The sequence below is a fragment of the Arvicanthis niloticus genome, chromosome 5 (genome assembly GCF_011762505.2).
Source record: "Arvicanthis niloticus isolate mArvNil1 chromosome 5, mArvNil1.pat.X, whole genome shotgun sequence".
In the NCBI taxonomy this organism is placed as follows: domain Eukaryota; kingdom Metazoa; phylum Chordata; class Mammalia; order Rodentia; family Muridae; genus Arvicanthis; species Arvicanthis niloticus.
The window spans coordinates 85,679,009-85,693,562 of NC_047662.1; the positions used below are offsets into that span (position 1 = coordinate 85,679,009).

Genomic DNA, 14,554 nt, shown 5'->3' on the forward strand with positions numbered 1-14,554 from the left:
TGATCTTTATAATTAGTGGTCCTGGGTAAACCGGCAACACAAAGTTGCTTGAAGCAGTGGAAGGCAGCAATGCCTCAAAGATGACGAAGCAGCTAGAGAGTTCCAGAGCATGATAGCACAGGATAGGGAGAAAGGCAATGGAGTTACAGAGTCCTGTGAAGAGCTGAAGACAAAAATCTGGGTGTCTACGCCACTAGAAGAGTTCCAAGGAGTTGTTAAACTTCTATGGCCTCTGGGCTGTAATGGCTGTTACAGGGAGCTGATTGTCCAGAACCCAGAGCCCTTTCTGGAGTTGCAGTCCCAGTAGGAACTGCCTGCTGTTCCTTCATCCTGCTGTTGGAAGTAGAGGGTTACAACAGTTGCAAAATGTAGGGGTTTGCTGGTGGTTAAAGTCCAGAGCAATAAGCCTCCAGCCTGAATGCCTAGTCATGTCTCTGGCTTCTAAAGCATGAAGCAATAGGCCCCTAGTTATCACAGTTTGAAGCTGTGAGCCTCTCAGTCCTTTCGTCCAGCCCACAGGCTCTCCAGACCCAGAGCCTTGGAGGCGCTAAAGTCAGAAAAGCCTCTCTGCTTGTCTCACATGTTTTTGTATTTTGAGACAGGATCTCCCTGGCTATCCTGGAACTTGCTATGTAAACCAAGATGCTTGGAATTCACATCCTCCTGCCTCTGTCTCCTGACATCTGGGATCAAAGGCCTGCACAGCCATGTGTGGTCTCAGGATTTCTTTCTATCCAGGTAAAGGTAAAGGTAAAGGAGCCCAGACAGACAGCTCTGATTGATAATACTGTCATCAGGATTATTTAAGTTAACCTATACTCTTATAAAGCCACAAATAAGCCTAGTCAATGGGACATTCATAAAAGTACACTTTTGAATTGGATAATGCACTAAAAAGACACCCAGTAATTTCCCTTCCCATTCCCACGTTTTGGATTTTTTTTTTTCTACCATCACATTTTTGTTTTCTTTTAGAGTGTATATACACATTTATTTTGTAAAAGGGCATGAGGAATGGAGGTAAAAGTTGTTTTCAAAATGTCTTGAATGGTGGATTTGTGAAAATAACGACCTGTGAGGGTTCATAGAGAGTTGGTTTTACCAAAGAGTTGCCCAAACACTCAGAGACATTTTCACACTCACACGGTCCATCTACTTCCCAAAGCAGGCTTCTCTCCTTGTTGGACAAAAATAATCTTCAAGAAAGCTTGTTTCAAGCAACTAGGAAGTTTATTTTTAACGGCTTCTTCCTAAGGCAGCCCAAGTTCAGCCTTATATGGGTGTATTTGCCTGTAGTTAGAGGTAGGGCTAGTTCACTGGTGAGAAAGCAAATGAGGGTACCTGCAGAAGTGGGGCGTGCCCCCTGCACTTGGACAGCCATCCCCCCACAACTGATCTTACTTCTTCAGCCTCCCTCAACCCCAATTCCTAACTCTTGTTAACTCTCTGCCCCCCCCCAGCCTCCCACCACAGTCCACCCAATGCATAGATCTAAGTGACATTCGCAGTTTCTCCTTAATCTAATATTGTCTTTTCTCCAATACTGCACTACTCTTTAAGACATGGTGGACTCTGTCCCTGGACGCTCAATTTCTGCTTCTCTCCAAACTTCAGATGATCACGTGCCCCCTCTCCCGGATTCCCTCACGCCCTGATGCTGAGCCTACTCTCAAGAGCAGAGTCCTTTAACTCTGCCATGTATTTCTCTAACATTTTGTCCCCACCCTAAAACGGTCCCCCAGTTTCTAGAATACACGGTGTTCCTTCATCCATGTCTTTCTCACGACCTGTTTCTCTCCCCGTTTAGAAGGTTAGAGTCCTAACCTTCCAAGGAGGGTGTCGTCCAGCAAGCAGACGGAACTTTAGTTTTGTCACCTGTTCCAGCATGTGCACCCCGGGTGGACTGACCCATGACTTGTCGCCCTCTTCTCTCTTTCCCTCCATGCGGCGGCCACCACGTCCCAGCTCTCTGACCCGTTCAACTAGAGACCCTTTCCTGTGGCTCTTGCACTTCTCTGGTCTCCCCGGGGGTCCCACAAGTCACACTTGCACCACGATGTCCCCCTCCCCCGCCCCCAGCACAGTCAGTTCTCTCCCCGTAGCGCGGCTCGCGCGCAGCCTGTGCACCAGGCGCACCTAAGTCCGGGGACCCCGCTCCCCGCCGGGACCCGCGCCACGCTGCCCGGAGCCGGAAGCCTCTGCGCCGCCCCTTCCCCGCGCTGCCGGCCTTATCTCCGGGCACAGGGGCCTCCGGGGAGTGGCGGGAGCCCGGAGGGAGCGGGCGGCATGGGCCGGGGGCCCCGGGGCACGCGCCGCTCGCCAGGCTGCGGGTTGCCGCGGCTGCTGCGGCTCGTACTGCTGCTCAGTCTGGCCCGCGGCGTCAGCGGAGAACGGGACACGGACGGTGAGTGCGGGGCTCCGGGCGCGCAGGACGCTTCGCGCTCCGGGTCTGGAGGCGCAGAGTCGGGGCATGGAAGGATCATGGAGGCGGAGCGGCGAGGGGAACGCCAGGCTGCCCGCCCCGGGAATGGTGGGGTGTGTAGTGGAGGCGGCCCTGCTCGACTCGCGCCTCCCGGGGGTGGGTGGGTGCGGGGTGGGGACTGGACTCGGGTGGGGGCCTGAGGGACCCGCACGCCGCGTGGAAAACATGACAGGGGGAGCCGCTGGTTCTACCCTTCCAGTCGCATCGGCTTTTGCAAGTCAAATTCTTGACCTGTAGCCACTTTTTGTTTTTTCTTTTTATATTTTTCTCCTACAGGAAGAACTAAATGTTAAGAATGTGAAGAAGTATAAGGAAGTTTATAGGAAGAGTTTATCCTTTAGTTCATTCATCCATTCGTTTATTAGTCTGTTTATCCATGCATCTGTGTATCCATCCATAGAAAGCTCTTTAATATCTTCCCTGGGTCAGATGTAACCGTGCGGTGTTGGAGTTCTAGCGGTGCATAGTCCCAAGGAGATGGGCAAGCACATAGTTTGTGTTTTAGACAAATAGGAAAAAACCCACAACATTGAACATGATGGGATTTACCTGACACGGAGGATTCAAACAGGAAAGTGAGGTGAAGTCTGTCCACATAATAGCAGAATGGTGCTTGGTGTTCTGGTCAGAAGAGGGAACGACCATATTTTACTGGGCAGCTGTTAGGTATGAGACGAGTCAAGCTGAGCCTTGGGGGACTGGTGATACTTGGATTTAGGAAAAGGGAGGAAAGGTGTCCCACCCCACAGAGGAGGGGGCTGACTGCTCTTTAGAAATGCGTATAAAACTGAATCCAACTTGTGAGATAGGCAGGAGGATTGCCCTGAATTCGAGGGCAGCCTGAGCTACATAGTGAATTCCAGAGTAGTCTAGTCTACAGAGTGAAACACTAAACAAACAAAACAAAACAAAACAAAAATACCCAACAGAGCAATGGATGAGTTTCAGACAGGGGATAGCATGGGAAAGCAGGACACAGAATACAGAAGTGGCTAGAGATGGGAAAACAGACTGGATTTTGCAAGAGGGAGTCAGTCTTATCCTGACAAGCAGAGCATGGTGTTTGGGTTTAACTGTTCCTTTCTGGTGAGAAGCCACCAGAAGCCGCGGTAGGACACCGAGGAGTGATGTCAAATAATCTATATAAGGACACCCAGTCTCTCACTGGCATTTCCTTAATAAAGCCAAGCATTGAGTTCCAGAGTGGTGGTGGGTCATGCCTTAATCCTAGAATTTGGGACTTTGAGGAGGGAGAATTTCTGTGAACTTGGGATCAACCTGGACCACAGAGTGGAATGTCTCAAAACCAAACATAAGCAAAACCAAACAGGCTCTAGAGGTGGAAAAGAAATGAGATGAGATGAGTGGACTTGGAGAAGATTCCTGTCCTCCCAAAGTCTCTTATCCTCTTACTTTGTTGTTGTTTGGGATTTTTTTTTTCTGAGACAAGATATCTCTGTGTAGCCCTCGCTGTCCTGGAACTTTCTCTTAGACCAGACTGACCTTGAACTCACATATCTCCCCGACTCTGTCTCCTGAGTGCAGGGATTACTGGTTGCTTAGTGAATTTCACCGTTACTTTGGGTATTTGATGTCTCAGCTTTCTAGAATGGTCCCTCTCCACCTCAACATCTGGTACTCCAGTAGGCTTTCTTCCTTTCCCATTGGATCTCTGTCTTGGGGTTTCTATTGTTGTGATAAGACAGCACAGCCAGAAACAATTTGAGAGAAACCAGTTTATTTTAGCATACAACTCCCAGGTCACAATCCATCCTGAGAGAGAGAGGTCAAGGCAGGAACATGGAGGTAAGCACGTAGAGGCAGGAACTGGAGCAGAAGCTGTGGGAGAGTGCTGCTTACTAACTTTGCTCTCCATGGCTTGCTCAGCCTGCTTTCTTGTAACACTCAAGACTACCAGCCCAGGGGTAGCACCACCCACAGTGAGCTGGAGCCTCCTACACTAATCTTCAATCAAGAAAATGCACCACAGGCTTATCAAGTGGTGACATTTTCTCACTTGAGGTTCCCTTTTCCAAAATGACTCTTAACTTGTGACAAGTAGACATAAAACCAGCCAGCACAGTCTTCCGCAACAGTGTGAATAAAAACCTGAAGATAATTAAAAACGGTTTTCATACTGGTGTAAAGACTCTAGCCCAGGAAAATATCAAGTGTGGTCCATGGATTATTGGCCTAAGATGGCGGAACATAACTAGCAGTCACTCTGTCTACACTTTCTTAATTTTTCTGGTGCTGTGGGTTGAACTCAGGCTCTTGTGTCTAAGTATGCACTTCACCCCTGAGCCGCACCTCCAGGCCACCTGCCACGTGTGAGGTGTTTTGGGGAAATAAAGTAAGTTAGGGCTGCTTTGTTGAACATCTCTCCTTAGGTAGACAGTTTCCTACAAACTTAGAATCCAGTTCTACAAAAACCCTCCTTTCCCAGTGGTAGAAAATGTGGGGGTAAAACGATCCTCCTGCCCCGTGCTGGGAATTATAGGCATGTTCTACCATGCCCAGTTCAAGGATGAGTTCATGGGGCAGAGTAGTTTGGAAGATGCAAGGAAGACAGAAAGATGTAGTAGCCAGATGGCTAACACCCCTGGGCTAGTGTGGCGCTGAGGAAACCAGAGTTGGAGCTCACAGCATGCTGAGAAAAAACCTGTGGACTCAGTGACTCTGGCTGGACACAGGATTGCTGTGACAAGTTAGAAGGAAAACCAGGGTGCTTTTCAGTTGGGCTGCTCAGGTCAGAGAAGGATTCGGGGAGGAGGACGTCCCATCTACTCACATGTTGGACCAGCATGCGTTATTCAGCAGGGAGAGGTAGAAAACAAGAATGGACATGATATTTAATTGAGCCCTTGTAAAGCTGGGCCTCAGGTGGGAGAAGTTAATCCCAGGAAGGAAAGACCAAGAAACTGCCATTTCCCCCTCCTCCTGTCATCTACCTCAGTGCTGGTCAGATTTCAGAACCAGGCTGGCTGCTCTCAGTGCAGTCCACTTCTCTTTGATGCCATGACACTTTTCTATTGCCCACTTGTGTGTGTTGTGACTTTGTTATTATGAATGTCACATGGGAATAAACAGGGATCACCCAAATAGGAACAAGCAAACTCCTGGCTGTAGCAAAGGGGTAAGCCATCATCACCCGAATTTGCAGTGGGGTGATGCCAAAGCTGGCTTTGGGAGTGGGAGAGCCTTGGTGGTGCACATAAGGGAGGGCTTTAGGGATGCCCAGCTTGGGGAAGCTGGTGGCTATCTACTAGCTATCCTGTGTGATTGTTTAGGGGCTTACTTGCCTTTCTCTGTGTGTATATGTTTGTGTTTTTCTCTGTGTGTATGTTTGTGTGTGTGTGTGTGTTATTTGTGTATGTGTGTTGTGTGTATATGTGTGTTGTGTGTCTGTGTATGCATGTGGGATGTATGTGTGTGTATGTGTTGTGTGTATGTGTGTATGTGTATGCATGTGGTGTGTGTGTGTGTGTGTGCATATACTTTTTTCCTGAGACAGATTTTTTTTTTTTTTTTGGTGTAGCCACAGTTGGATTCAAACCCCTAATTCTCCTGCCAAGCGCTAGGTTGCAGGTGTGTGCTGCATTCCTGTCCTCTCAGTCAACCCTGATCCCCTCAGTAGCCTGTGCTGAGTTGCTTTTAATTGCTGGAAGATGCTTGGGAGGAGTGAGCTGAAGCCTGAGTTTGAGGGAAGTGGGGAAGTTTAAACTGAGGAGCAGAAGGGTGTTGGTGGGTGGGTGGGGTGCCTGCCCTGGGATTCATGAGGTTGGTAATGGGTGTGGAAAGGCCAAACCAGTCTGTCCTGTTCTCAACCTTTCTGTGGCTTTCCTCTGAGTCTAGGAGTGGCCCTGGGACTTGTTGGCACAGGCTTGGCTGGGTTCAGGAAGGCCAGGAGAAGGACAGAACCAGGGGATCATAGTGGAGGAAGGATGGGCAGAGCCGGGGAAAGCCCAGTGTGTGAAGTGTCTCTGTTGTGTTTCCTTCTCTTCATGAGTGAGAGCAGGCAGCCTGGTGGACAAGAGGAAGGAGAGAAGCAGAGAGTAGTTTTAGAGGGAGGGAAAGTTGCTCCAAGCTAGGAGTGAGAGGAGGCTTAATGAAGGACTTCCACTGTGCCTTGCCTTCCACCCCAGGAACTTGACCCTGTGCACTTCCATTTTCTTCTGGTCAACTCTAAGATGAACTCCTTTGAGTCTATGGCTCTAGCTAACAAGCTGTCTGTTGGATTTACAAAACAGTGTACAGGTCTGGGGTGTATCTCAGTGTGGTTGTGTGTTTGCCTAGCATTTGGGAGACCTTGTTCCATCCCCAACACCACCAAAAATTTAAAAAAAAAAAAAAAATCAAAAGTTCAGCCTGCTGGAGAAGGTGTCAGGTGTGAGGCAGAGTGAGAGAACAGAATGGCTGAAGGAGGTGACCGCTGGACCTGAACAATAGTGTGGGCCCCAATTTAATGGCTGCTTAGCTTACGACTCAGAGTTGGGATTGGGACACTCGGTATACTTAATATAAATTCAGTTTTGGTTTAGAGGACAGTTGTGGGGTCCACTGTGGCTTGATCTTGGTCAGACAAGAAAGTCTGTGGGAGATAGCCAAAAGAAGCCAAGGCTCCTGGAAACATTTTACACAAGGAAAGGCATAGGGTTCTGAATGGCCAGAGTTAGCTGTGGGTGCAGGCTTCAGATTGCCTGTGATGACCACTTGACTTGGGAAGAAGATAAAGGCTAACATTTGTATTTCTCATCTCCTCTTCCTCCTCTTATTCCTTTCCTCCTCCCCCCTCCTCCTCTTTTGATACATGGTTTCCTGTAGCAGGGGCTGGTTTTGAACTCCAGATCCTTCTGCCTCCCCCACCTGGGTGCTGGGTCTGCAGTCTGATCACCTGAAGGTTGAGTACAAAGCTTCATGTATGCTAGGCAAGAATTCTACCAATTGAGCTGCCTGACATGGGTGCTGGGAACCAAACTCTGACCCTCCGTGAGAGCAGAAAGTGTCCTCAACCGCTGACCCAGTTCTCCAGCCCTTGATTTTTCTCTTTCCACTTCCCTTCACATTGTATAGGTAACATAGCATCAGTATAACAAGGTCTGAAGGAAGCACTTCTTGTGATCATGACATCAGAAACTGCCAAAGGAGCTGGCCTTGTTTTCCAATGCTGAGTGTTAAAGCGTTAATCTATTAAAATGGTTAAATGTATTTGGGGGATACTTTCTTCTGCTCTGTAGGTTGCCTTTTACCTCTCTGATCTGGAGTCTTTCTGACTCTCCTCGTCTTCCTCCTCCTCCTCCTCCTCCTCCTCCTCCTCCTCCTCCTCCTCCTCCTCCTCCCCCTTCTTCTTCCTCTTCCTCTTCTTCCTCCTCCCCTTCTTCTTCTTCCTTCTTCTTCTTCTTCTTCTTCTTCTTCTTCTTCTTCTTCTTCTTCTTCTTCTTCTTCTTCTTCTTCTTCTTCTTCCTCCTCCTCCTCCTCCTCCTCCTCTTCCTCCTCCTCCTCCTTCTTCTTCCTTCTTCTTCCTTCTTCTTCTTCTTCTTCTTCTTCTTCTTCTTCTTCTTCTTCTTCTTCTTCTTCTTCTTCTTCTTCTTCCTTCCTTCCTTCCTCTCTCTCTCTCTCTCTCTCTCTCTCTCTCTCTCTCTCTCTCTCTCTCTCTCTCTCTCCTCTTTCTCAAAAGCAAACTGCAACATACATCAGCATCCATGAGGGGATTTGGGCCATTACTCCTTATAGAAATCTTATAGAAATGTTCCCTCAGAGGCTGGAGGCGGGGCTCAGTGGTGTAGCCTGAAAGACATCAGAAAGACAAAACAAGAATTGTGCCTGCGTTAGCAGGTTCTTGCGTGTCCCATACCCGCTTCTGTGCTGTCTCTCCAGCTACCCAGGAACTCTTTGTTTCTTCCTCTCTGCAGAGCAATTGCTATGTATTGGTCTCTTTTCCATCTGAAATATTGCAAACATCCTTTGTCTGCTGTCATTGTCTATTTTAAGATTTATATTTTTAGGAGCTGGGGAGAGGGGTTACCTGCGGCTCACTGGCCAGCCTAGTCTACTTGCTTAGGTTCAAGGCAGTGAGGGATGCTGTGTCTAAAACAAAACAAAATAAAACAAAACATGCAGACAAGGCCTGAGGATTAATACTGAGGCTGTCCTTTAGCGGTCACATATCCCTGCGTCACCCAGTCTTGGCTCTGCTGCTTCTCTTACACACACACACACACACACACACACACACACACACGTTTATCCACATGCACCCCATCACACATGAATACAGAAAGATTTATATCTTTCCAATTCTTCATTTTATTTTATTTTTTTGAGGTGTAAGGGGATTGGAAGTGTTTGAAACCCTCAGGGTTTACCCAGAAATCTTTCTTTTGCTTTTAAAAACAATCTTTTTGAGTTCTTAAAACTCTATCTTCTTTCTTGCTTCCAAATTTCTTTCACTGAAAGTCCAGGACTCTTTTGTAATTGCTTGATTTTTTTTAAATTACTTTTTAAAAATACAAAAACATAAGAAACTCAATTTTTTTGCAATGAGTTTTTATACCCATCCTCTGGCAGCCATTCATTGCCTTTGTCTAGAGAGTGCTGGAGGAGAGTGTTGTGGAACAGGGTTGTTTTTGTTTTTTTGATTTTGAAACTACACATAGGTTTTGCTTTGAAGTTTTATTTCATTATTCCATGATGGTCAGATGATATACCTCTAAAATTTTTATTTAATTTTTTTTTGCATTTTTTGTGGTCATGAGATATTTATAGATATCCCATGGTTAATTTGGTATCAGTAACCATCAGTGATTTGTGTTTGTTTCTATGTTATCTTCGATTTTATTTGTATTTATATTTTGGCATTTGTTTGATATAATCTCATGCAGCCCGGGCTGGCCTCAAATATGTTGTCTTTTGTTAGTAAAATTAAAAACTAAAGCCAGAAACACAACTAAGAGTATTTAGGAGTTTCCTGGTTTCTGTTGGTCTCATGCCTGGAGCAGCCTGAAGGCCAGGCTATATATTATCTGCTGCGGATGAGGCCAAGGCTAGGATGAAATTCTATGCTGGACACTCTCTTCATGAGGCTACTCCTGCAATTACAGAGACACAGGCATGGAACTCGATCTTCTACATAGCCTTGAGAAGAAATTCTTGTTTTGTCTTAGGTTACCTATCACCATTTTGGTAAATTTAGGTATTTCAAGAGTTTTAGTTTCAAATGTTTCTGTTGTTTATCTAATTTTGTTTTGTTTTGTTTTTTGGTTTTTTGAGACAGGGTTTCTCTGTATAGTCCTGGCTGTCCTGGAACTCACTCTGTAGACCAGGCTATCCTCAAACTCAGAAATCCGCCTGCCTCTGCCTCCCAAGTGCTGGGATTAAAGGCGTGCGCCACCACTGCCCGGCAGTTGTTTATCTAATTAATGGGGTCTGGCCATCCTGTCAGGACTCAGAGCTTATCTCCCTGACTTCTTAAACACACTTTTTTCATAAAGGTAAAGAGAGTAGTCGGCAGATGTGTTCCTCTCTTCCGCATTTACTTTATAGCTGTAGCAAGTCACATTTTGGATTCGTTTTTTGTGGGTGTTTTGCCTGCATGTATGTGCTCATGGAGAGGACAAGAGGGCATTGGATCCCCCAAGACTGGAGTTACAGGTGGTTGTGAACCACCATATGGAGTGGTAGGAATCGAACATGAGTCCTGTGGAAAAGCAGCCAGTGAGCCATCTCTCCAGCTCCCATTTTAGACCTCCTTTTCCAGCTCATAAAACTATGTTGAGCGTCTATACTGTGCTGTACAAACAATACTGAACAAATGTCATAGCCCTCATCCTTGTGTGGTTCATTTGTAGTCTCAAATGAGAGTAAACATAGATTAGCGTGATGGTTATGGGAGTGTAGATGCTTTATGGGAGATTAGAAGATGCAACCACCTATCCTTGGGAGTGGGGAAGAGTTCAGAGAGAATGAGACATGCTGGCTAACTCTTGAAAATAAGAGTGGGTACCAGACAGGTAGAGAAGCGGGCATGGATATTACAGGTGAACACGGTGAGGATGGTAGCAGCTCGTCTGTTAGGAGAGCGTGCTTGTCCCTTTGCCTGGACGGCACCACGCAGTTAGAGTTTGGGAATGTGAAGCTGAAGGAGCTCGTAAGAAGACAAGCACTGAAGAGTGTTGACTGACAGGAGTTTGCATTATATTTTGTGGCCAGTGAATCATGATTGAAAGTCTTACGGATGAGATTTGAACCTGACCCGGTTTATTTTGGAATTGAAGTTTTGGTTCTCTGTGAGGCATGCACGTTGGCTAAACATTTCTCGCCTTCATCTTCCTGTTTCTGAAATGTATGATCTCTGACTCAGATTTAGATGTCTGTGCCACTTGCCATGAACATGCCACGTGCCAGCAAAAGGAAGGGAAGAGGATCTGCATTTGCAACTACGGGTTTTGGGGCAACGGGAGGACACGGTGTGTTGGTAAGTTTCACTGGTGGGTTAAGCTGAAAATTTGAATCAAAACCAAAGGTTTTCCAGTTTTAGAGTCAGTGTCCATGTAGGGCAAACATTGTTATTTTGTTCACATGTTTTTCTTAGTGAATTTTTGCCAATTACAACAAAATCTCAGTTTTGTTGTTTAGATACATCCTTTTTGCTGGCGTTTCTGAGGAAGGCCCTCTCCTATTAGATGTCGTTGACCTGAACTCTCTGGAAACTCCTTGACCTCTGCAGATTGGAAGTCTGTTTTATGTCCTGAGTTTAACTTAACAACAAAAGCAAATATTACATTTCTTAATTTCCTTGGGATGACTTCAAGGAATACTTTAAGATAACTTGAAGGTTGTTTAGACTAGATGCAGCTAAGATTATATATCTATTTCTTCTCATGATATCTATTCGGGAACAATCAGATAACATTGCCGATCAAGCACACTTCAGAGAGAACGTCACAGCAATTTAGCTGTACTAGATTTGGACGGAGCTGTCTATTGTCTACCCTTGTTAGCATGCCTTCATGTCGATTTTCCTGTGTGAGGATGTATGTGTTGCATGTGTCTTATGTACACAGATGTGTGGGAGTGGAGGGGCATGTGAGGAGGCCAGAGGAAGATGTTGGATGTTCTTCCTCACTATCTACCTGGATATAGGGTCTCCCATTGAACCCAGAGACAGGCTGTCAGCCAAGAAACCACAGTGGTCCTTCATGGCCATGCCTGGCTCTGCTCTGCTCTTTTCTTTATTTTTAAGTTCCTTCCTTCCTCCTTTCCTTTCCTTTCCTTTCCTTTCCTTTCCTTTCCTTTCCTTCCTTCCTTCCTTCCTTCCTTCCTTCCTTCTTCCCTTTCTTCTTCCCTCCCTCCCTCCCTCCCTCCCTCCCTTCCTTCCTTCCTTCCTCCCTTCCTTCCTTCCTTCCTTCCTTCCTTTCTTTTTTGAGACAGGGTTTTCCTAGATAGCCCTGGCTGTCCTGGAACTTACTATGTAGAGCAGGTTTGGCCTCAGACTCAGAGACCCCACCTGTCTCTGCCTCCAGGGTGTGAGGATTAAAGGCATGCACCACCAGGCCCGGCCATGTCTGGCTTTTTATATGGCTGCTGGCAGGGGGCTTTGAGCTGAGGTGCTCGTGCTTGTGTGCAGCAAATGCTTTTACCCGCTGAGGCATCCCTCTAGCCCTTTGTCCTGGTGTACATTTTCTTGTTTTTAGTACTTAAAGAAAAATAACAATTCAATCCTGCATTCAGAGTCATATTCCAAAGGTTGGGTGAGTCACATTCCATTGCACAAATAAAAGCTGTCCCTGTGACCCACCCTTGTCCATTCCGAATGCTGGATTTGAATGTGCTTTGAGCAGCCCCACTCTCGAGGGCCGTCCTTATTAGACATGGCTGCTCTGCAGGGAGTCTCTCTCTACTCTCTCCCCAACAGTACCTGATTCTTTGTTAGCAACTAAAGTTGGAATTGAGGAGCTGGACGGGTGTTCCTCTAAGGCAATGGCTCTTAACCTGTGGGTTGTGACCCCTTTGGAGATCGACCAACCCTTTCACAGGGGTCACCTAAGACCATTGAAAACAATAGCTGTTTACATTATGATTCATAAGAGTAGAAAAATTACAGTTATGAAGTAGCAACAAAAACAATTTTATAGTTGGGGGGATCACAACATGAGGAGCTGTATTAAAGGGTCTCAGTGTTGTGAAGACTGAGGACCACAGCTCTAAGGTATCCTTCCTCTCCTGGATGTTAACTGTGCTCTCAATTGCATCTTGTAGGAAAGGAGAGGGCTTCAGAACATTTGTGTAATTGTTCCCACTTATTCTGGTACTTGGACTGCTGTGTGCATGATGCAGGTTACTAGTGAGGTACCAAAGGTACCTTAATATGACCAAATGGCTTATTTCTAGAGCTTTACGTAAACATAAATACCCAACTGAAACCTTCAGGGAGACATTAAATGTCTCCAAATGACACCACATATGCCTGTTATGTGTTTGGTGTGTGGGTGTTGGGGGGGGTTGTGGTTGTTGTAGTTGGGTTTTGTTTTTGAAAGATTTATTTTATTTATATGAGTAGCTGTCTTCAGACACACCAGAAGAGGGCATTGGATCTCATTACAGATGGTTGTGAGCCACCATGTGGTTGCTGGGAATTGAACTCAGGACCTCTAGAAGAGCAGTCAGTGCTCTTAACCTCTGAACCATCTCTCCATAATTTAATTGGACATAAAATTCATCTTAAGGTTAGGAAAGATGGTTCAGTGGCTGAGAGTATGAGAGTCCTCTTGCAGAGGACTTGAGTTTGAGTTTTGTTTTTTTGAGACACAGTTTCTCTATGTAGCCCTGGCTGACCTAGAACTCACTATGTAGACCAGGCTGGCCTTGACTTCATGAAGGTCTGCTTGCCTCTGCCTTCTGAATGCTGGCATTAAAGGCATGCAGGCCTTAAAAGCATGTATGACTATGACCCACAATTGGTATATTTTATGGCTGCTTTTAAAGCCCACAAGCAGGAATGAGATGTAAAGAAAAACGTTTTCTGATCCCTGCCAGAGTCAGAGATAGAGGCTTTAACTTCATTGTCTTTTTGTTTTGTTTTGTTTTGTTTTGTTTTTTTTGAGACAAGGTTTCTCTGTATAGCCCTGGCTGTCCTGGAACTCACTCTGTAGACCAGGCTGTCCTCGAACTCAGAAATCCGCCTGCCTCTGCCTCCCAAGTGCCCACCATTGCTCACACAGGTCACTGACAGCGTGAGCGTCTCCTGCCTCTGTATGAACCCTGCTCCGAGGCTTCACTGCTAATTCCTTTGTGTTTCCTGGAAACTGACGATTCCAATTTTCCAGTTAAATAATTGGACATAAAATTAATCTTAAGGTTAGGAGAGATGGTTCAGTGGCTGAGAGTATGAGAGTCCTCTTGCCTCTAGAGGACTTGAGTTTGGTTTCCAGCAGCTTTGTCACATGGCTCAAAACCACTGGTAACTTTAGTTCCAGGGGATCAGATGCCTCTGGCCACCCAAGGACACCTTTACTTACTGACATAAAGCTAACCAACACACCATATTAACATTAATTCTCTAATACTGGAAAGACCAAGAAAATGGCTGAATTGGAAAGTGGGATTATTCTAGGCTTGTTTCCCCTGGCTTATAAAATTTATAGCAAATTAATTTGTGTGAATGTATAAAAGTGTTTGTTCATGGGCATATATGTCTTTGTGTGTATTAATGTGGGTGTGTGTATGTGGTGATTGGAACACAGCCGCTTGGGATGGTTCCTTACTTTCCACCTTCCTTAAGACAGCGTCCCTTGTTGCTTGCAACTGTGTACTTCAGGTATGCTGGGTGTCAAGCTTCTGGGGACTCTCCTGCCTCCATCTCCCATCTCTTCGTAGGAGCACTGGGTTGCAGATGCATGCCGCTATGTCTGGATTTATGTAGGTTGTGGGAATTTGGAATCATCTTACCCACCAAGGCATCTCCTCGGTCTCTACATTTTTAAATTTTATTTTTGTTACATTTTTTTTTCTTTATTTTTTTATTTTATTTTATTATTTTTATTTTATTTTTATTTTATTTTATTATTTTATTAT

General features: G+C 45.9%; 1 protein-coding gene across 7 annotated transcripts in view; it reads left to right on the forward strand.

The window, feature by feature from the left end:
* Positions 1–1,698: 1,698 nt before the first annotated feature.
* Positions 1,699–14,554, forward strand: part of Susd1 (sushi domain containing 1) — a 122,537-nt gene continuing 109,681 nt past the window's right edge. For 3 of the 7 annotated variants that reach the window (XR_013110652.1, XM_076934890.1, XM_076934893.1), the window contains exons 1-2: positions 1,699–2,404; positions 10,842–10,955. Coding sequence is in view for 6 of the 7 variants with exons in the window: in XM_076934890.1 (XP_076791005.1) it covers positions 2,287–2,404; positions 10,842–10,955 (232 nt within the window). In the remaining variant the exon portion in view is untranslated. The remainder of the gene's footprint in view (positions 2,405–10,841; positions 10,956–14,554) is intronic. The other 4 variants (XM_076934888.1, XM_076934892.1, XM_076934891.1 and 1 more) reach the window with 2 other exon arrangements.